The sequence below is a fragment of the Aquarana catesbeiana genome, linkage group LG01 (assembly GCF_042186555.1).
Source record: "Aquarana catesbeiana isolate 2022-GZ linkage group LG01, ASM4218655v1, whole genome shotgun sequence".
NCBI classification, from domain to species: domain Eukaryota; kingdom Metazoa; phylum Chordata; class Amphibia; order Anura; family Ranidae; genus Aquarana; species Aquarana catesbeiana.
Window position 1 is genome coordinate 969,772,339 of NC_133324.1, and position 14,847 is coordinate 969,787,185.

Genomic DNA, 14,847 nt, shown 5'->3' on the forward strand with positions numbered 1-14,847 from the left:
CATAGTGTGACCCCCCAAACCTGGGACCAGGGGGGGGCGCTATAATCTTCATCCTGATTGGCCTTCCAGGTGGAGGGAAGTCTTCCTCCGGACATTGTGGTGATGTGTGTATTATTGTACGGGTTATCACAGCGCAGGGGGAGGGGCATGCACTGTGATGTCATTCTTTATTGTCCTGTCACACAGCGGCATTACTGCACCCCGCAATGTACAGAAATAAAGAAGAGTTATCTACTATAAAGAGACACAAATCTCTGATCTGAGAATGTTCTATTCACTCATCTGTCCTGATATCCTCTCCGGGATAAGCCCCGCCCCCATCCTCCCCTCTAACCAATCACTTTATTAGAAAAAAAAATCAACTTATAAAATCTCTTCTTACTCCCCTGTAGCCGCAGTCATGTGACAGTCCCGCCCCAACTCTCCTCATCTCATCACTTCCTGGTTTGGGTCCTTCTTCGGGTGTCCCTGTCAGTGCCTGCCTGATGTGGACACTTCCTATTGGATGGGGTGCAGTGGGGTCCTCACAGGGGAGCGGTGACCTCAGGTATGACATCACAGTGCTGGATCAGTGTCCCCTCCCCTCACCTGGAATATTGGTGGTGTGGGACCAGGATGGGGAATGTAGCCCCTCCCTCTCTCTGTGCTGGGATGGAGGATGTACTCTGGGATTTGTAGTGCACACAGAGCCGTGTACATGACTGCAACCAACATGTACTGATCACTGCAAACACAGGGAAGTGAGGGGGGAAAAGGAGAGGATCAGGAGATCACAGAGGACGTTACAAGGCATCAAAACACAGTAAGAAAAGACTTTGTGAAGAATAGATTACAGGACCATTAAGTAGACGATGTGTACGGAATATATTGGGAGGATCAGGATCTTGTTTGATGTCACTTTAGGTTTATATATTAATATAAATTCACATTTTGTGTTTTTTTTTACACCATTAAAAAATATTTAAGCCAATAGCCCAATAAATAACACAACCAGCTTCAATATGCTGCAATATTCACCTTCCATCCAGAGATTTTTCCTCCTCAGTGTCCTCAGTCTCATCATCATTCAACCCACTTCCTCTGAGCCCAGGTCATCTTGCTGTGGCCCCAGTCTGTGATTGGACAGTGGTAGGCACTGATGAACTCATCCCCCTGTCACTCTGCTCTCTCTCCTCCTATCAGCATGTGTCTTGTTGGCACATGAACTGATTGGCTCCTTGTGGTGCTTCTCCTTCCGTCACTCCAGCCCTGCTGTACAGGGACTACAAGTCCTATTCCATAGAGATGATGGGCGATGTTCTGACCTCGATCACCTCTATGGTCAGCCAGCAGAACCGCCGGCTTCAGGGCCGGGCCCCCCACCGGGACGAGAGACCCCCCACCCCGCCACCACTACCTGTAAAAGCAATCCAGCAGTTAATTATCCTTATAGGATCGCTTTTACAAAGAATTGTCTGCTGGAAATAACAGTAAAGTGATGATGTCTGTAGCTGCACCCCCCCCCGAATTATCACCCGAAACCCCCCAATATTTATGTGTGTATTACAGTCTTCAAGGGGTTCATATCTGTCCGGAGTTCTCCTTTACATGGTTTATTATTATGTATATACTAACAATACAGATTAATACTCATTTATTAAATATTGTATTATTTAATAAATTCTATCCCTGTGTGAATAATACATATAATACTAATATTACTCTGAGGATCACATTCTATGACGTCCTGATGTACTATATATACTGATATATTATCTGTCCTACAGAAAAATGGCCGCCCCCAGCTGGAGTCCTTTCACAGAGCAGTGTGACCTCTAGTGTCTGCTGGAGGACTTCCTGTGTGTCCTACGCAGTGTGTATTATGACGTTTGGTCCTACGCAAAATGGCCGCCAGTCGGAGCCTCAGCTAAAACTCCTTGGCCCTCTAGTGTTTGGGGGGAAAATACAAGAAGAGGAATTGTGTGGAGAGGTGAGGAGGATACACGTGAAGGAATTGATGAATAATACTGATTATAGGTGATCAATAATCAATGTGAGAGGGGGGCATAGATTTATATCTTATTACAGAGATCTCAGCAGTCTGTACCATAGGAGCTTACACTCTAATGTCCCCTCCCCCCCACAGTCACATCAGTCTCTGTACAGAGGAGCTTACACTCTAATGTCCCCTCCCCCCACAGTCACATCAGTCTCTGTACAGAGGAGCTTACACTCTAATGTCCCCTCCCCCCACAGTCACATCAGTCTCTGTACAGAGGAGCTTACACTCTAATGCCCCCTCCCCCCCACATCAGTCTCTGTACAGAGGAGCTTACACTCTAATGTCCCCTCCCCCCCACAGTCACATCAGACTCTGTACAGAGGAGCTTACACTCTAATGTCCCCTCCCCCCACAGTCACATCAGTCTCTGTACAGAGGAGCTTACACTCTAATGTCCCCTCCCCCCCACAGTCACATCAGTCTCTGTACAGAGGAGCTTACACTCTAATGTCCCCTCCCCCCACAGTCACATCAGTCTCTATACAGAGGAGCTTACACTCTAATGTCCCCTCCCCCACAGTCACATCAGTCTCTGTACAGAGGAGCTTACACTCTAATGTCCCCTCCCCCCCACAGTCACATCAGTCTCTGTACAGAGGAGCTTACACTCTAATGTCCCCTCCCCCCCACAGTCACATCAGTCTCTGTACAGAGGAGCTTACACTCTAATGTCCCCTCCCCCCCACAGTCATATCAGTCTCTATACAGAGGAGCTTACACTCTAATGTCCCCTCCCCCACAGTCACATCAGTCTCTGTACAGAGGAGCTTACACTCTAATGTCCCCTCCCCCACAGTCACATCAGTCTCTGTACAGAGGAGCTTACACTCTAATGTCCCCTCCCCCCACAGTCACATCAGTCTCTGTACAGAGGAGCTTACACTCTAATGTCCCCCCCCCCCCCCACAGTCACATCAGTCTCTGTACAGAGGAGCTTACACTCTAATGTCCCCTCCCCCCACAGTCACATTAGTCTGTGTACAGAGGAGCTTACACTCTAATGTCCCCTCCCCCACAGTCACATCAGTCTCTGTACAGAGGAGCTTACACTCTAATGTCCCCTCCCCCCACAGTCACATCAGTCTCTGTACAGAGGAGCTTACACTCTAATGTCCCCTCCCCCCACATCAGTCTCTGTACAGAGGAGCTTACACTCTAATGTCCCCTCCACCACAGTCACATCAGTCTCTGTACAGAGGAGCTTACACTCTAATGTCCCCTCCCCCCCACAGTCACATCAGTCTCTGTACAGAGGAGCTTACACTCTAATGTCCCCTCCCCCCACAGTCACATCAGTCTCTATACAGAGGAGCTTACACTCTAATGTCCCCTCCCCCCCACAGTCACATCAGTCTCTGTACAGAGGAGCTTACACTCTAATGTCCCCTCCCCCCCACAGTCACATCAGTCTCTGTACAGAGGAGCTTACACTCTAATGTCCCCTCCCCCCACATCAGTCTCTGTACAGAGGAGCTTACACTCTAATGTCCCCTCCCCCACAGTCACATCAGTCTCTGTACAGAGGAGCTTACACTCTAATGTCCCCTCCCCCCCACATCAGTCTCTGTACAGAGGAGCTTACACTCTAATGTCCCCTCCCCCACAGTCACATCAGTCTCTATACAGAGGAGCTTACACTCTAATGTCCCCTCCCCCCCACATCAGTCTCTGTACAGAGGAGCTTACACTCTAATGTCCCCCCCCCCACAGTCACATCAGTCTCTGTACAGAGGAGCTTACACTCTAATGTCCCCTCCCCCCACAGTCACATCAGTCTCTGTACAGAGGAGCTTACACTCTAATGTCCCCTCCCCCACAGTCACATCAGTCTGTACAGAGGAGCTTACACTCTAATGTCCCCTCCCCCACAGTCACATCAGTCTCTGTACAGAGGAGCTTACACTCTAATGTCCCCTCCCCCACAGTCACATCAGTCTCTGTACAGAGGAGCTTACACTCTAATGTCCCCTCCCCCCACATCAGTCTCTGTACAGAGGAGCTTACACTCTAATGTCCCCTCCCCCCACAGTCGCATCAGTCTGTACAGAGGAGCTTACACTCTAATGTCCCCTCCCCCACAGTCACATCAGTCTCTGTACAGAGGAGCTTACACTCTAATGTCCCCTCCCCCACAGTCACATCAGTCTCTGTACAGAGGAGCTTACACTCTAATGTCCCCTCCCCCCACATCAGTCTCTGTACAGAGGAGCTTACACTCTAATGTCCCCTCCCCCACAGTCACATCAGTCTCTGTACAGAGGAGCTTACACTCTAATGTCCCCTCCCCCACAGTCACATCAGTCTGTACAGAGGAGCTTACACTCTAATGTCCCCTCCCCCACAGTCACATCAGTCTCTGTACAGAGGAGCTTACACTCTAATGTCCCCTCCCCCACAGTCACATCAGTCTCTGTACAGAGGAGCTTACACTCTAATGTCCCCTCCCCCCACATCAGTCTCTGTACAGAGGAGCTTACACTCTAATGTCCCCTCCCCCACAGTCACATCAGTCTCTGTACAGAGGAGCTTACACTCTAATGTCCCCTCCCCCCACATCAGTCTCTGTACAGAGGAGCTTACACTCTAATGTCCCCTCCCCCCACAGTCACATCAGTCTCTGTACAGAGGAGCTTACACTCTAATGTCCCCTCCCCACAGTCACATCAGTCTCTATACAGAGGAGCTTACACTCTAATGTCCCCTCCCCCCACAGTCACATTAGTCTGTGTACAGAGGAGCTTACACTCTAATGTCCCCTCCCCCACAGTCACATCAGTCTCTGTACAGAGGAGCTTACACTCTAATGTCCCCTCCCCCCACATCAGTCTCTGTACAGAGGAGCTTACACTCTAATGTCCCCTCCCCCCACAGTCACATCAGTCTCTGTACAGAGGAGCTTACACTCTAATGTCCCTCCCCCCCAGTCACATCAGTCTCTGTACAGAGGAGCTTACACTCTAATGTCCCCTCCCCCCACATCAGTCTCTGTACAGAGGAGCTTACACTCTAATGTCCCCTCCCCCCCACATCAGTCTCTGTACAGAGGAGCTTACACTCTAATGTCCCCTCCCCCACACAGTCACATCAGTCTCTGTACAGAGGAGCTTACACTCTAATGTCCCCTCCCCCCCACAGTCACATCAGTCTCTGTACAGAGGAGCTTACACTCTAATGTCCCCTCCCCCCCACAGTCACATCAGTCTGTACAGAGGAGCTTACACTCTAATGTCCCCTCCCCCACAGTCACATCAGTCTCTGTACAGAGGAGCTTACACTCTAATGACCCCTCCCCCACAGTCACATCAGTCTCTATACAGAGGAGCTTACACTCTAATGTCCCCTCCCCCCACAGTCACATCAGTCTCTGTACAGAGGAGCTTACACTCTAATGTCCCCTCCCCCCACAGTCACATCAGTCTCTGTACAGAGGAGCTTACACTCTAATGTCCCCTCCCCCCACAGTCACATCAGTCTCTGTACAGAGGAGCTTACACTCTAATGTCCCCTCCCCCCACAGTCACATCAGTCTGTACAGAGGAGCTTACACTCTAATGTCCCCTCCCCCACAGCCACATCAGTCTCTGTACAGAGGAGCTTACACTCTAATGTCCCCTCCCCCCCACACAGTCACATCAGTCTCTGTACAGAGGAGCTTACACTCTAATGTCCCCTCCCCCACAGTCACATCAGTCTCTGTACAGAGGAGCTTACACTCTAATGTCCCCTCCCCCCCCCACATCAGTCTCTGTACAGAGGAGCTTACACTCTAATGTCCCCTCCCCCCCACAGTCACATCAGTCTCTGTACAGAGGAGCTTACACTCTAATGTCCCCTCCCCCCACAGTCACATCAGTCTCTGTACAGAGGAGCTTACACTCTAATGTCCCCTCCCCCCACAGTCACATCAGTCTCTGTACAGAGGAGCTTACACTCTAATGTCCCCTCCCCCCACAGTCACATCAGTCTCTATACAGAGGAGCTTACACTCTAATGTCCCCTCCCCCCACAGTCACATCAGTCTCTGTACAGAGGAGCTTACACTCTAATGTCCCCTCCCCCACAGTCACATCAGTCTCTGTACAGAGGAGCTTACACTCTAATGTCCCCTCCCCCCCACAGTCACATCAGTCTCTGTACAGAGGAGCTTACACTCTAATGTCCCCTCCCCCCACAGTCACATCAGTCTCTGTACAGAGGAGCTTACACTCTAATGTCCCCTCCCCCCCACAGTCACATCAGTCTCTGTACAGAGGAGCTTACACTCTAATGTCCCCTCCCCCCCACAGTCACATCAGTCTCTGTACAGAGGAGCTTACACTCTAATGTCCCCTCCCCCCCCACATCAGTCTCTGTACAGAGGAGATTACACTCTAATGTCCCCTCCCCCCACAGTCACATCAGTCTCTATACAGAGGAGCTTACACTCTAATGTCCCCTCCCCCCCACAGTCACATCAGTCTCTGTACAGAGGAGCTTACACTCTAATGTCCCCTCCCCCCCACAGTCACATCAGTCTCTGTACAGAGGAGCTTACACTCTAATGTCCCCTCCCCCCCACAGTCACATCAGTCTCTGTACAGAGGAGCTTACACTCTAATGTCCCCTCCCCCCACATCAGTCTCTGTACAGAGGAGCTTACACTCTAATGTCCCCCCCCCCCACAGTCACATCAGTCTCTGTACAGAGGAGCTTACACTCTAATGTCCCCTCCCCCACAGTCACATCAGTCTCTGTACAGAGGAGCTTACACTCTAATGTCCCCTCCCCCCACAGTCACATTAGTCTGTGTACAGAGGAGCTTACACTCTAATGTCCCCTCCCCCACAGTCACATCAGTCTCTGTACAGAGGAGCTTACACTCTAATGTCCCCCCCCCCCCCCCCCCCCACAGTCACATTAGTCTGTGTACAGAGGAGCTGACACCAATGATGGGGCACTGTTCCTACTACTTAGCCGTGTATTCTGATTAGGACAACCTTGGGTACTGTACCGGAACTTGATGGTGTGGGGATGGCCTGCAGTGTTGGGCGTTGGATCCTACATGAGGCGCTCACCTTGGCAATGAGCACAACACACTGAGGTTTCCCCGCATCGAATTTGCATGACCTGCTAGTGCGGCCAGTTCACACAGGCCCGGGGAGGCCACGGTCCGCATTCCAAAGTGTCCTGTGTGTTTCTGGGTCTGGTTCAGGTGCGAATTCAGGCAACGATTCGGACCTGATTCACACCTGAACAGGAATGCACTGGACCCCATGCTGGGAACCGCGACCACACATATGTGAACCTGGCCTGAGCCCAGGGTTCAATACAGGGTCCTTGGTCCATCGCTATGGAACTCTGTCCCTGAAGACCACTTCAAGGATATGGACACCATAATGGGTGAAGACCGGACTTTATATACAGTCCAGCATCAAGGACTGGTAAGACCGGGTCACCCTGTACCTCTGACTCTTACTTTATTTGGAATGTTTTCCCTGCACAGTGTAGGCTTCTCAAACTTGGAGATAAAACTCAACCGCTCAGTCTTGGGTGGAGGACTGGGTGTTCATCACACCACTGGTGGCACATGTTAACGTCACTTCCGCCTACAGAACCTAAAGGTACTCAGGTGCTTCCTCCCACCCTTTCACCACAAGGATTGGCTGCAGGATGGTCTTCACCTGTGTTACCGTTTACCCCCACCAGACATGCTTACCCTATCTCCAACACTCTACTCCATGAGTTCCCCACAGGGGAATACCCTCCCTTGTAGCAATGCCAGAGACCAGGAGAAAGGGAGCCAATTCTGCCGAAGACCCCCCACAACACTCAAACTCAGAGTGATGATGCATCCCTTGCATAGGAGCAGCTCTATTCCAGGTATGCAACAAGCGGTCTTCTTGACAAAAGCAGAATTCTCTGCCTCCACGTCACAACTCCTTGGACAGCTTACAACCCTAATTCGGTCATCTTTAGCCAGAGCTCAGAAACACCCAGTCTCTTCTCCTACTCAACCATTTCGGAACCCAATATGCCTGTCCTAGAGGATGCTGAATCAGAGGGGATTGAAGGAGCACCCTCACTCCTAAGAGTGGGGGGGGGGGCAGTCTGTTGCAGTTTGCATCTCTCTGGGTCACAGACATTCCTGACTTGTGGGATCACTCAATGGTTTCAAAAGGGTGCAAGGTAGACTTCAAAACTCTACCACCTCACCTCTCGAATCAACCAGAAACTGTCCAAGGGCAGTCGGATTTGCAAAAGGCACCGAACCACCTCTTTTCCCAGGGAGTCATTGTACCAGTACCACCACAGGACAGGTTCAAGGGATTCTACTCCAACCTGTTCACGGTGCCAAGAACCCCAATGAAGGGCATTTATCCTTTCCCGGACTTTTGTTATGGAATTTGCAAGGTCAGTAATTGCCTCTCAGAGACGAGAAGAACACACGGCATCCATGGATCTTTCCAATTTGCCTATCTGCATGTTTTCATTTACCAACCTCATCAGTGATTTCCATGCTTAGCAGTGGCAGGAGACCGCTTCCAGTTATGTTTTATGTTGTATTGCCTATCGTCCTGTCCTCTGCTACCAAAGGTGTTCACAAAGATCTTTGCACCCTTGCTTGCCCTTCTCAGGGCGTTCAGGTGACCATCTAGATGACTTTCTCCAGGAGGAGGATTTACAGGTGACCCTGAGAATCCAAAACGAGGAGCTTGAGACGATCCGGGAATTTCTGATAGGCCCTTTACTTACAGTTAAATTATTGGACTTCCTTGATGGGTAAGGCATTTTTTGGGACGAAGGGAACCTATTAAACTCCCCTTAATCATCGGACTGTATTGATTGGTGGTTATATGTTATGTCGTCACTGTCTACTGTCCATCGGAGTGTTAAAGATAAGAAAAGGAAGAATAGTGCTGGTAACAGGTTATATGAAGTACACATTTGCTATAATAGTTTAGAGGCAAGAGTGTATAGGCACAAGTACAGGAAAAGAAACAAAAAAAACTGGTCGGCCATTATGGGCATTAGATTAAGTAAGGGAATGAAGGGTAAGAGACCCTCAAAAATGCCCGCCGCAAGAGAAGCACTATAAAGTATATGCACCGAAAGTGCGGTTCCGCCTATACTGAGCCCCTAGATCAGGGGGTCTCAAATTGGTGGCCCTCCAGCTGTTGCGAAACTACAAGTCCCATGAGGCATTGCAAGGCTGACAGTTACAAGCATGACTCCCACAGGCAGAGGCATGATGGGACTTGTAGTTTTGCAACAGCTGGAGGGCCACCAGTTTTAGACCCCTGCCCTAGATAAATGGTTAGAGTGGACAGGGATCTACAATGGATAACGGGGTTACCAAGTCCACAGGGACTAAGAATCATGCAGAGTAATTCCTTCAATGCCGGGCACTTTCACCCCCTTCCTGCCCAGGCCATTTTTCAGCTTTCAGCGCTGTTGCACTTTGAATGACAATTGCGCGGTCATGCAACAATACACCCAAATACGTTTTTAATCATTTTGTTCACACAAATAGAGCTTTCTTTTGGTGGTATTTAATCACTGATTTAGACCAAAAATTTTGAAAAAAAAAGTTTTTCTTAGTTTCTGTTAGTAATTTTTGTAAATAAGCAATTTTTCTTCTTCACTGATAGGCTGCACTGATGAGGCGGCACTTATGGCCACTGATTAGGTGGCACTGATGAGGAGGCACTAATATGCCACCCTGAGCATTGATACGTGGCACTGATAGGCGGCAATGCTAGGCAGTGCTGGTGGGCACTGATGGGAGGCATTGGTGGGCAGGACTGATGAATGGGCACTGACTGGCATCACTAATGGGCACTGATTGGTGTCACTCATGGGCATTGATTGGCACTGCTGGGGCTTTCCTGCAATCAGGACACGGATGATCAGTGCCCTAATTACCTGCCCTGGTCTCCCCTTGCGAGGAGATACCGATGATCGGCATTCCTCACCACGCACTCTGTCAGTGTGAGGCGAGTAGTGCCGATTAACGGCACTTCCGCACTTACATGCGACCGGCTGTGATTAGACACAGCCGATCATGTGGTTAAGGAGCCGTGTCATCGGCTCTTTACAGAGATCGGGGTCGCGCTGTGTCCTAGGAATACGGCCAGGCCACGATCGCCCCCCTGCGAGAGCGGCCGTCCTGGGGCGATGTCATATAACGTCCACCCAGAACGAGAGCCATACCGATCCTCCGTCATTTGACGGTGGGCGGGCGGCAAGTGAGTAAACAGCTAGAGGAACAGCAATCTATGTGAGCAGGATGGATCAAGGGTGACTGACTAATTAACTCTGAACATAGAGAGAAAAATATCACCGCTCTGAAGGAGGTCTGTGAGGAACAAACATTTTCTCCATGCTGGAAGTAACAGGTGCAGGCATTGCTGGTAATTGAGAGGTAAACGAGAAATCCTGGACAGCCGCACTCAAAAGTAATCTTCTATCTTAATTAAAGTATAATCATAAAAATACATGCCACAGCATCACAAAGCAGGAAACTGACGCGTTTCACACTGTACTCAGTGCTTAATCATAGCTAAATATCACATGACTGAATCCCCTATATATACCAATATTCATTGAACATGTGTCCAGGAAGTTGATTAGTGATAATCAATCTACAAACTCAAAAAAAAAACTCTAGACATAAAGGGAAATTTTAATGTTAAGTTGTGGGTTGAATTTAGGGTCAGGCACCACAACTAGTAAAGTTTAAAACATGAGAAAAGGCCAAAACACAGAAATATTGATCAAAAGAGGGGAGATTGTAAAGGAAATGTGTAAATTCTGTATATAAGTGTATTCTATTTTGTATGTATTGCGCACGGCACTAAAAATGTTTTCATTACATGTTTGCATTCTTTTGAGTCCTGATTAGAATTAGCCTGCCTATGTTACGCCCCTTGTTACCATAAAAGTATAGTTGTAATATTAATGTGATACCTACGTAATCATGTATATAAAGACCTTCAATTGTGTCAAAATAAAGCGGAACAGTTATTTGGAAAGATGCGGTGTGTATCTTTTGTGTCTGTTCCCTACTGCAGTAGTTATTAATTTTGGAATTGCTAATCAATATGAGGATAGGAGTTGCCTATCTGTAAAATTTCCAGAACAGTCTCAAACCTCATCCTGACCCAAGAACCTCTACTCTACTTATGTGTTGATACAAAACAGTGTGGAAATGACCCCCTCACTGCCATAACACATAATGGGGATTAGGAGGGGGTGCTTAGTGGTTTCTGATTCCTGTACTACAATACATCCCCTCAGGACAGCAAGGGACATTTTCTGACTTTTCATGTCTGCGTCACAGCGACTGCTATATGAGAAGACAACTTCTCTTCCGTCAGAGCACCGGGAGTGTAGTTATAGCTGTACTCTTGGTGTTCAGTAAAACTGCTAAGTCAGCCATAGATGGTTTGAATCTCAGCCAGTACAGCAGGAACTGGCCGAGATTCAAAACCATGTATGTGTACGCTGAATGTAACCAAGTTAGATCCGCTTCCTCTGCAGCCCCAACAGGAGAACAAAAATGGTTCCGTGGGGAGATACTGTGTGATTGTGTTGATGGGGAAATCAAGTGAATTTCTTTCCTGCAACCTTTGCAGGAATGAAATTTGCACCGTCTATAGCTGTCCTTAGTTATAAAAAATGGAGAGAAGTCCACAAAGTGGCATGCACCCCATTGAACCCCTGGTAATCTTACACACTTTACAAAGTGGCTGAATTCTTGGAGCTCAGCTTCAATGAGTGTCAGAGAATTTCAATTTCTTCAAAAACTTTTCTCTCTTCTGTTTTCAGTCATGGCGTCTGCTGATCTGAGGAAGGAGCTGGAATGTTCCGTCTGTCTGGACATTTATACTGATCCTGTAACCCTGAAATGTGGACACAACTTCTGCCAGGATTGTATTGTTTGTATGTTGGATACACAGGAGAGGTCTGGAGGCTTTTCCTGTCCTGAATGCAGAGAGAGGTTTCGCAATCGGCCTGCACTGCGGAGGAACACAACACTGCGTAACATAGTGGAGAAGTTCCTGTCTGCTCAACCAGATCAAGAGTCGTCCGGGGTCTTCTGTACTTACTGTATTCACACTCCTGTACCTGCTATGAAATCCTGTCTGCTGTGTGAAGCTTCTCTGTGTGACGATCACCTGAGAGTCCACAGCAAGTCACCAGAACACGTCTTATGTGACCCCACCACTTCCCTGGAGAACAGGAAATGCTCCATCCATAAGGAACTACTGAAGTATTACTGCACTGAGGACTTCACCTGTATCTGTGTGTCCTGCAGGCTGGATGGAGAACATCGGGGACACCAGGTGGAGACTCTGGATGAGGCCTCTGAGATGAAGAAGAAAAAACTGAGAAATGTTCTGCAGAAACTGATGACAGAGAAAGAGGAGATGGAGAAAAGAGTCCAGAGTCTGCAGGAACACAGGAGGAAAGTACAAGGAAAAGCAGATGATGAAGCAGAGAGAGTCACTGTCCTGTTCAGAGACCTCAGGAGATGCCTGGATGACCTGGAGAAGAGAGTCCTGAGGGAGATCTCCAGGCAGGCAGAGCAGGTTTCTCTATCACTGTCTGATATGATCCAACAGCTGGAAATAAAGGAGGAGGAGCTGTCCAGGAAGATGGGGGACATTGAGGAGCTGTGTAACATGACAGATCCACTGATTTTCCTACAAGAATCAGACACGGGTGACTTGTGTGATGCTGAGGATGGAGATGATGAGGACAGAGAGAGACATGATAGACTCCTCCATGATGGAGGGGATCTGGATGTGGGGGGGATCTCACACACTTTATACACAGGTTTATCTGATATCATATCTGGGGTAAATGTAGAGAAATATCCAGGCACACATGTCTATCCACATTCTACTACAAAGGGAAAAGGCCACATCAATGCTGACCCATCCAAGACATGTCCCCAACCCTCCCCCACCATACAACCATCCAGGAGACCTCCCCAACCCTCCCCCACCATACAACACTCGCACCGCCAGACTGGAGGACCAAATATTGGGGCTGTAGAGCAAACATTGGGGGTTACAGACATATTACTGGATGTGAGCACAGCTGGTAATCATCTACGTATATCAGATGACAGGAAATCTGTGTCCAGGATATCCAATCATAATCTCCCAGAAACACCGGAGAGATTTCAGTGTCCTCAGGTGATGAGCATTCAGAGTTTCTCCTCAGGGAGACATTACTGGGAAGTGGATGTTGGGAGGTCACAGATCTGGAGAGTCGGGATGTGTTACCCCAGTATAGACAGGAGAGGAGATCAGTCATCGATTGGATATAATAAGAAGTCCTGGGGTTTCGAGAGGAGGAAGTATAATCAGTACGCAGTCATGCATGACAGTAATCAGATCCGATTACCCGGTGATGTCTCCAGTGACAGAGTCAGGATAGATCTGGATTATGAGGCCGGGCGGATCTCCTTTTATGATCTGTGTGACCCGATCCAACATCTCCACACCTTCACCACTACCTTCACTGAGCCCCTCCATGCTGTGTTACGTGTAGGGAAAGGTTGTATAAAGCTATCTGGGGAGGATCAGGTGTGAGAGATCTGCCCAGAGACTGGTGACATCACTCGATGGAGCATCTGATTGGTGAAATACTCAGCCAATAGGAGGAAGCAGTGAAAAAGAACCTACATTACTGGTTTATTTATAAAGCGGCAGCCTCCGGGGCCATCATAATAATCCTAAACCTCACTTTACTACCTCGTGTGTCACTGACCGGGAACAAGCATGAAGGAGGTCAGATTGTTCAGCCTTCACTGGCTGCATGTTGAAATAAAATTATATGTTACAGGACAAAAAAGGATTTATATTATCCGAATTATCTTCTATATAAAACAGTGAATGAATATAGAAAAAATGAACCCGTGTTACCCTGTTTCCCCAAAAATAAGAACTAGCGTGATTGTCAGTGATGGCTGCAATATAAGCCCTACCCCCCAAATAAGCCCTAACCTTTTAACCCGAAAATAAGCCCTACCCTGAAAATAAGACCTACAAGGACTTTAACTGGGGCTTATTTTGGGGGATAGGGCTTATATTGCAGCCATCACCGACAATCATGCTAGGTCTTATTTTCGGGGAAACAGGGTAGTTGTAGAACAGTTGGCATTACTTGTACACCAGATTCACATTTAAAGCGGTAGTAAACACCACTGGGACACATCTGCCTACAGGAAAGAATATAATAAAGCTTTGATGAAACGCGTAGGGCGGAGTGACGTGCTGACGTCACCGCGGTCCACGAGTCCCAAAAGGACGTAATGTTGCTGATTTGCCAGCTAATTTTTTATTTTAAAAGGCGAATTTTACTTCTGCTAATGTATGTGCAATTTCTAAGCTTTGGAAATAAAGGTTTTAAGGATTTTACACTATGTGGAGCCTTCTGTAGTTTTGGTCTATGGTACCACTTCCTGGACGCCCGGTCGGATGCTACGAGGGATCCCTTTTGATGATGGCAAAGGCTCAGGCTGGGTATAGAGCCACAAGAGTCCCTGACCTTCCGTAATAGGAGGTCTGTGCAAGCTGGTCAGCGAGTTGGTGGTGTGGGTGAAAACACAAATGAGGAAGTCCCAAAGGTGAAAAAACCTTGTGGAAAACATATAAAAAGTCCCCCGCAGAAAATGGTTCTTCAGAAGTGGGATACAGAGGCCTCGGCAAGCATGTAAAAACTTCAGGGATAGTGTGTCCTCCACCCAAGGCAAGGGATGTATACTCTTACCGGAAACAGGTGGACTCGAATGTCAGCGTCAACAAGGCAAGGAT

The 14,847-nt window shown here is 48.4% G+C and overlaps 1 protein-coding gene across 1 annotated transcript; it reads left to right on the forward strand.

Moving 5' to 3' along the window:
• The first annotated feature begins 1,823 nt into the window (after positions 1-1,823).
• On the forward strand, positions 1,824-14,455 carry LOC141122611 (E3 ubiquitin/ISG15 ligase TRIM25-like). Its single transcript, XM_073611990.1, has 2 exons — positions 1,824-1,969; positions 11,849-14,455. Exon 2 carries the CDS (start codon positions 11,851-11,853, stop codon positions 13,621-13,623), a length of 1,773 nt encoding a protein of 590 aa, XP_073468091.1. The 5' UTR covers positions 1,824-1,969; positions 11,849-11,850; the 3' UTR covers positions 13,624-14,455.
• Positions 14,456-14,847: the final 392 nt, after the last annotated feature.